An 8725-nucleotide genomic window follows, 5' to 3' on the forward strand; every position below is an offset into this window, starting at 1 on the left:
GCACCAAAATCGAGGTAATACATTACTACCTTTTCATGCTTTATGGAACATGTTGGTATTGATAAATGCATGAATGAAGATGTTTGGTCTCATTTGGGTATTTAATTAATTCATACACTCGATATGGATACGGTAAAAATTTGGTAAATGAATACGGCTCGGATGACTGATATAAGAAATTTATAGATTGTTAGAATTAAATTATGAGTTCTGTGATTAGTAATAAAGGAATTATCATGGATTTGTAGCATATAATTTATTTCATAAAAGGTTAAATGTTAAAGGTACTTGGATGAGAAATTATGAGAATACTCTGGTAGGGTAAAATTATGAAAATACCCTTATGTTGTAAGATGACAAGAATTATCCTTGGAAGTTGGTTAAGAACTCTGAAAAGACATATTGATCAGATAAATTACAGTTGTGCATAAGAAATGCTAGTTTTGCTTAGAAAATTTGGATAATCGATTTTTAACCCCCAAGAGGGTTTATGCAAGATACTAGAAGTCTGTTAAGGAATCATTTTGAGACCAGAGAATGTTCGAGAAATCAATTAAGCATAGTATCTCTAAATTATAGTTATTTTCGTTAAGAGTTAATACCGAAATTATTTGGGTTAAGAAATTACGAAAATGCTCGTGAAAGGTAAAAATAGTCCAAGTTAACCCTGAATGAGAAAATTCATTGAGGATTCGTATTTAACTCGATAAATTGTGGATTTAAATGTTAAGATTCTGTCTTTGTACAAAAAATTCCCGATAACATGTTGGTAACTTTTGAGAAGACAATTGACCTGAAAATCTTCGAGTTAAGAATAAATTATCGAGGGTGCTCTTTTGTCAGAATTGTTTGAAAGGTTTGGAAAAAATGATACGTTTGAATTAAATAATAAGATCATATAGAATAAAGGGATTGAAACGCACCAGATCTGTTAAATAACCAAAATACCCCTGTAATAGAAATTACCCAAGAATATCACCAAGCTCAGGAATGATTAGATATCCTCGAGCTCTTAAATGAATAGAATAAAATCGAGTACCAAAATGACCAAAATACCCTTATGGCCTAGACTAAGTAAATGTTTTGGATTAATTAAAGAATCCAAATAAACATGGGTGTTGTACTACCCTTAAAAGTTATGGAAAATAACTTAAGTAAGTCGATCAACCATTATGATATATAAGTACATGAACGACATATATATCACTTAAATGTGTATTCGTCTTCTCAAGTTTAGATCGATGATAATTATGGAAGTACCCAGCTCAACTCAACTCTAGATCGTATTCGGTACTAAGAAGTGGATATTCGTTAGACAAATCAACCAATAAGACCAAATTGAACTGAACGGAAGTACAATATATATCCGAAATTCAAAAATGTATGAATTACTCTGGAAAACTCTGAAGTAACCGGGATTGACTTGACTATTAAGTGAACTAATTAAGCTCAATGACTGATGATTAAATAAGTGATTTGGATGAGTCTGGGAATGCCAATGAATTTATATGATGTATTGTCCTTCTGGGTCATGAACTATAAATCAAGCACGTCAGCATTTCATGATATTGTGAAAGCGTGGAAATAAAATAAAGACATTGGAAGATCTATTCATCGATGATTCTGAATATGATCTATGGACAAGAATTTGTGGTATTAAAGAGTAAATACCCTGGAAGGACAATGAATTGACCAGTCGACAAGCATTAGTTATGGGAACTATCCATCTAAGAGTTGTTCGATAATCCGATCAATCGACATAGATTGTAAAGGTTTTGAATCTTCGTTCTTCCTTATCAGCTCAAATCACTCTGGTCATGTATGAAAACACAAGTAAATCAAATGTAAAGGATTTTGAATATCCTTTTAATTACGTAGAGCTTCCGAAAAATTTATGAATAATATATGATCCCGATAAATCACATTCTGAATAACTGATGATTTCATCAGTTAATGAACTCTTCCAATAGTGATTCTAACTTTCGGTATTCTATCGGCATACTGAAGATCTGTGTTACTCTACCCGATAAGATTATTCATTATCTTTGAATAAATCTGGAAACTCTGGTGTGTTCCCCAATCATATGAATGTTTTATATGATTTTCGATTTGAATTATATTCTGATACTTGATCAGAATTCTGTTTTGATTTCTGACCTGGATTATATTTTGATATATGAATTATGTTTTGATTTCTGATATCTCCTTTTACTGACGGAAAAATATTTTATTTGGGGGGTTATTATTGGAGGAAGTATGCAGGTTCATTGGCTTTGTGCTTAGGGTCTTACTGGCTGTGCAGTTGGGTGTATGGTTCTGGGGAACCTACACATTATGATGTGTAGCGGTTGGAGGGATTATTAGGATTTTAAAAAAATATATGTTTTAAAAAGACTTGTATCTTTTCACTAGTTTTACGAGAACACACTAGATAACCTATTCTGATCTCTCGAACCTAGACATCCGAAATATTTCCATCTGAATTAAATATTATATGTTACTACCTGAGATATCAATGGGATCTCATCTCAGCCTAAAAATCTATAAATATCTGAACCAATAAGGAAATATATGTTTATCTATATCTGCACGTTCTTCAGCATCATCTGGTAGTTTTGTATTACTGAGCTTTCCGAAGCTCACTCTATTACTCACTATTGCAGGTTAAAAGAATTGTACCAGTACAGTTATCGACTTCAGTAAGAGAGTTCTTCCGGCGTTGCTTGTAGAAGATGGTACATGTGATTAGGGGGCATGTAATTGTATTTTGTTTTATATATGAGTCTGAAAATCTATTTTATTTCTGAATACTGATAAATGATTTTATGAGTTTACATGTTCTGATAAAAAGTTTTAAATTTTCGAGATTTATAGTGGGTCGCTTCGGTGGTCCTAATGTGACACTCCAGATCGGATCAGGTTACCTGCATCGATCTGAGGGGTTACAATTATTTATTATTTTATTATTCTATGTTTATCTTCCATTTTAAACTATTTATATTTAATTATTTATTTTATTCTTATTTTTTTTATCTTTATCTCAAATTCTATATTCTTCTAAATCAAAAAGTCCACTAAATCAGAAAAACCAGAGTCCCTGTGTGGATCAACTCTTGTACAAGTTTGTAAACAATTAGGTTTGGTGTTTCATTCGTAAAGCAATAAAATTGATAGTTCGTTTTGTGTAGCTTGTCGAATGGGCAAGTGCCATAAATTGTTGTTTCAAACTTCTACAACTATATACGACAAACCTTTTAAACTTGTATTTTCTGATGTATGAGGGCCTTCACATATAGCATCGTATTCGATATTATGTATCGTTTGTTGATGCATGTACAAGGCATTGCAGGGTTTATTTGCTTAAAACTAAGGATCAGGTTCTTCAGACTTTTCAAATGTTCTATGCTATGGTAAAAACTCAGTTTGATACAACCATCAAGGAAGTGCAGATTGATTGGGGCGGTGAGTATAGGCCTGTTTCTGTGTGGTTAAAAACGCTTGGTGTTGTTCATCGGTTGTCGTGTCTGCACATATCCGAACAGAATGATATAGTTGAGCGGAAACATCATCATATTATCGAGTCAGCTTTGGATTTGTTGGCTCAAGCCTGCTTGCCATTTCGTTTCTAGTCTTATGCTGTAACTACAGCTGTCCATCTTATAAATCGAATGCCAACTCCTGTTTTGCAAGGCAAGTCTCCATTTGAAGCTTTGTTTGCTAAACAACCCGATTATGAGTACTTAAGGGTGTTTGGGTGTCGATGCTTCCCACATTTAAGACCATAACAAGATCATAAGATGAGTTATAGGTCACAACCGTATACCTTTTTGGGTTACAGTTCTATGATCAATGTACGGCATTGGATGGTAGAATATAAATTTCTCGGCATGTGTCCTTTGATGGGGAGTGTTTTTCGTTTGCAGGTTTGGCTAGTCAAGCTCATCAAGTGCATTTGGATACTGGACAAAACAAGTTGTCAAGAGCATTACCCTTAGTCACAATGCTAACAGAATGTGCGTTGGTTATTATCCATTTCAAGGGAGTCAGGCTAGATTACCTACCCCTGGTGCTGCAAGTTCAAGTACAAATTTAGCAAGACAGTTGTCACATGGAGAAAGAGCATTTCAGCAGTCACCAAATGGTGATATTCCGATTGTGACACGCAATGAGGCTGCTTCACTGGTTCATTCTAGCGTTGCTGGTTCTGGTGAACAGCTTGGTTCAGGAGATGCAGATGTGACACAGTCTGGTAATGAAGGTGTTGCTGGTGCTGATGAACAGCTTGGTTCAGGAGATCAAGAAGTGACACGTTCGGGTAATGAAGGTCTTACTTAGGCTTTGCCCACAGATAGTCAAGGCGAGGTACCAGTGAGTATATATGGTCACCATATGATAACACGCAATAAAAGAGGTATTTTTAAGCCAAAATTGTATACTGCAGTGCAAAGCAATGATGAAATATAACCCATTTCAGTTCATGAAGCTCTTAAATCTCCGGTATGGAAGGCAACAGTTCTTGCTGAATATAAAGCATTGATCAAGAATCATACTTGGTCACTGGTAACTTTGACAGAAGGAAGATCAGTCGTGGGGTGTAAGTGGTTGTTTCGAGTCAAACGAAACGCGGATGGAACGATAGAAAGATACAAGGCCAGGCTTGTGGCAAAGGGGTACTCGCAAACACATGAACAGTACTTTCAAGAGACGCTGAGTCCAGTAATCAAGTTGTCCAAAGTGAATGTTGTGTTGACTTTGGCAACTCGAAATCGATGAAATTTACGACAGGTTGATATAAATATCGCCTTTCTAAATGGCGATTTACATGAGGATGTGTTTATGGAACAACCACAAGGTTTTGAGAAGCAGACAAAAGATGGGACTGTGCTAGTCTGTAAGGTTAAAAGGCCTTGTATGGCTTGAGACAAGCGCCGAGAAGATGGTATTCGAAGTTGCGAGATTTCTTGATGAGTATTGGGTTTCGGATGTCTCGTGCAGACGACTCCTTGTTTATAAAACATGGGAGTAGTGGGAGTACATATGTGCTAACATATGCGCAGCTTGGTTGGTTCATTGTTGTATGCATGTCTCACAAGGCCTGATATCGCCTATAGTGTAAATAAGTTGGATCAATTCATGCATAAACCCTGTGAACAACACCTAGTGGCAGTGAAAAGTGTGCTGAGATACCTAAACGGTACACTTGATTACGGGTTAGCGTTCTTCCCTTCTTTAGAAAATCTTCAACTCATCGCCTTTGCTGATGTCTATTGGGGAGGAAGTGTTGATGAAAAACGTTCAATCTCTGGTAGTTGTGTTTACTTGAGTGGTAACTTGGTGATATGGGGATCAAGGAAGCAAAAGATAGTATCTCAGTCTACCACAAAGGCCGAGTATCGCAGCCTAGCTGATGTAGCGTCAGATACAACTTGGCTGGAGGAATTGTTAAGCGACATGAGGGTGACTATGGAAGCTGTGCCAGTCATATGAAGTGACAACTGGAGCACGATTGCGATGAGCGCGAACCCAATGTATCACTCTAAAACCAAGCTTGTGGAGCTTGATATCCACTTTGTGAAAGAAAAGGTGATAGCAGACAAGCTTAAAGTGAATTTTGTGCCTTCTGCGCATCAGGTGACAGATGGCTTCACTAAGGTATTGTCAAAGGAGTATCTTGTTCTGTTCAGACGAAAATTGGGGGTGCTTCCGTTTCAAGAGGTTGAAGAAGGAAAGGACAGGAAAGATATTGGAGTATTCTAGAAGTCTTGTAGCAGTTGTACGTATGGTTATCTAGCTTTGCCAGCTAGACCTATCTGTTAGAGTTGTTGAGTGTAATTACCACCTTAGATCTGTATATAAATATTGTCCATCAGCTAAAAAATAAAGAAGTGAATAAAAAGTACATCTTTCTCAGTTTATATTCTTCGACTATTTTCTTAAGTAGAGGGTATTTCTTTGTATCAAATCCAAATTCTTAACGGATGATAATATAAATTTTAATGAATAAAAATTATTATATAATGTAAAATATCATTTTTTTGTAGTTTGATATGATCTCTTTATACAATTGGTTTTTGTATAATCTATATACTTATATATTTACATAATCTGATTGTTATTAGTTGATTTTTTAATATAATTAAATATTCACAATAAAATATTGATATAAAATAACTAAAAATATTTTTAAGCATAAATTTATTAAATTAAATTATTTATTAATTTTTTATTTATAAATAGTTTTTAACATCAAATTAACATGATTAAAAAAAATATTTACGTGAACACGTTCATAAAAATAGTTAACTTAAAAAATTTAACTGACTAATAACATCAAAAAAATATAGCACTGAAATTATACCCATGCATATGGAAATCGTAAAATTTTTGCAATTTATGGATAGTGTGCACCTGAGAATTGTGACCTCAAAATTCATATCTTTAAAATTGAATTATCTAAGCAGAAAAATTATTATAATATAAAAAAGAAAAACCTCTAACCATTAAAACAGAATCAGAGCAACATATGCAGCAATTGCTTAAAATTGTAAATTAAAATTTAGAAGGAAAAATTTTATTTAAATAACATTTAAACCACGAGAAACTTAAATTTCAATTAAACAAAATATTTTTATTTATTTAGAATATAGCTATTAATATTTATGTTTTCTTTGATTATTTTATATTGAAAAAATAAATATGAAATATGTTCATTATTTATGAATATATTTTTTACTATTACTATATATTCATTATAAATATATTTGCTTAATGTTTATAAACATATTAGTTCAATTTTTATAAACATGTTTATTTAGTATTTAGTGATATATATTCATTTAGTATTTGTGAATGTAAACACCAAAAATAAATAAACACACATAATTTTAGAAAAATAAGCATGAACACAATTTTAAAATTATTAAAAATATGAATTGAACGCAAATGAATTTATAAAATAAGTTGAGACATATTAGTTGAAATTAAGTTCATTTTCTATGAGTTCGAGCCACAAATAACTTAAAGTATACATTTTAAACCTTACCTTTTTAAACTTATTTATATTTTGTCTTACATTTCAATCACTTGCAATAATTTTTCTCATCAATCACTAAAATAGTTTTAAACCATTAATGAACAAAAGGTTTAATATTTCATGTTGTGATCTAATGCCTGGAACTAAGTTATAAATAAAAATTTAAATAGCTGTTTATTATGTTGCCTTTATATAGTGATAAAGGTATTATCCGAAACTATTATTTCACAACCACGATATTTGCAATAATTATAATAATATCTGTTCATACCGTAATCATGATGAATATAACCCAATTGGAAACGCCATCGTAATCCATGGTTTATAGCTGAGTATACAATGCAACAGGCAATCGAGGTTTAGCGAGTGCATGCAACGGTTTCGCCAAGAAAAGATTATCTCTCGATTAGAGAGGTAAATTTCCGATTCATTTGGCTGCGCATCCCACGTAAAACCTTGAATCAGCCTCGCAAACAGCATTATTTTCATCGCGGACCTGAGTCCGGCGCCGATGCTCCCCCGCCTTCCAACAACAAACGAAATGAACCTCAGTTCATTCTCTACCAGTTCAACTCCCCCACTCCCCCAATCATCTTTCAAATGTCTCTCCGGCTTTAACTCCAACGGCTCGTTCCAAACATTCGGATCCATGCCTCGGCGGCCATCGAACACATGACTATCTTCAGGGATGAAGTAACCGGCGAAAATGGCATCACTGTTGGACACATGGGGAATGTTGAAAGGAGCAATGGGGTGAAGACGAAAAGCTTCCCTTGCAGAACATTTTATGTAGTCCAGTTTCGGAATGTCGGCCTCTTGAACCCGCCTGTTCTTTCCCACAACACTATCGATTTCCTCAGTTGCTTTTTGGAGAATTTCGGGTTTATTCAGCTTCTGAGCCATCGCCCATTCTACTGCATTTGATGGATTAGCCACTATAGCAAACATTAAATCCTGCAAATAAACACATATATTTTTCAATAATTTATACTTTATAAAAAGGGTAAATAAAACTCGACTCGACTTGAAAACCAAAATTTTAGACTCGATTTGAAAAAATTCGACTTGTACTGATTCAACTCGTAATTTTATAAACTCGGCTAGACCTTTCTTTTGTTCATTTCAAATCCTATGTATTCCAGTAAGTGGTAATTTTCCTAGGGAAGCACTAGACCTTTCTTAATTGTGTTTTCCTCGTTTCTTTGTTTAAATTCATTGCTTTGGTTTCTTTTATATAATTAATTCATTTGGTTTGTTCATATCGATTAGGTGTTTTCAGCTTTTGTCTAGATGACTTTGTTTTCTTTTTCATATGATATTTTGTTTTGATTGGAGAGCTCACAGTTTTCCGTTTGTTTTTGTTTCCTTCTTCTTTGGTGTGTATGTTGTAATTGGTTATGGTGTTTTCTTTGTTGAGATTTTGTACTACTAATAGTTAGGGGTTTTCATAATTGTGTATTCGCATTTTTTGAGAGTATGCTGAAAAACACTTAATGGGCATAAAGACTGCCCAAATAACACTTTTTTTAAGGTAATTGTAACACTTATCTCCCGTATATCCTTCTGTACACGAGATACAGATGTCACACTACTCTTAAAATAACTCTTCCTTTGAAAATCTCGAAAATAATTAATTTTTTCTTTTTCTTTCATTTTCTGAAAACATTAACATTTTAATATAAAACAAACATT

At 33.7% G+C, this 8725-nt stretch overlaps 2 protein-coding genes across 2 annotated transcripts; one reads left to right on the forward strand and one right to left on the reverse strand.

The window, feature by feature from the left end:
• Positions 1–5049: 5049 nt before the first annotated feature.
• LOC120129408 (uncharacterized mitochondrial protein AtMg00810-like) lies at positions 5050–5487 on the forward strand. Its single transcript, XM_039146914.1, has one exon. It carries the CDS (start codon positions 5050–5052, stop codon positions 5485–5487), a length of 438 nt encoding a protein of 145 aa, XP_039002845.1.
• A 1822-nt stretch (positions 5488–7309) lies between these two features.
• Positions 7310–7936, reverse strand: LOC120129409 (phenylalanine N-monooxygenase CYP79D16-like). Its single transcript, XM_039146915.1, has one exon. It carries the CDS (start codon positions 7934–7936, stop codon positions 7310–7312), a length of 627 nt encoding a protein of 208 aa, XP_039002846.1.
• Between the last annotated feature and the right edge of the window lie 789 nt (positions 7937–8725).

The sequence above is a fragment of the Hibiscus syriacus genome, unplaced genomic scaffold (genome assembly GCF_006381635.1).
Source record: "Hibiscus syriacus cultivar Baekdansim isolate YM2019G1 unplaced genomic scaffold, ASM638163v2 tig00110499_pilon, whole genome shotgun sequence".
In the NCBI taxonomy this organism is placed as follows: Eukaryota; Viridiplantae; Streptophyta; class Magnoliopsida; order Malvales; family Malvaceae; genus Hibiscus; species Hibiscus syriacus.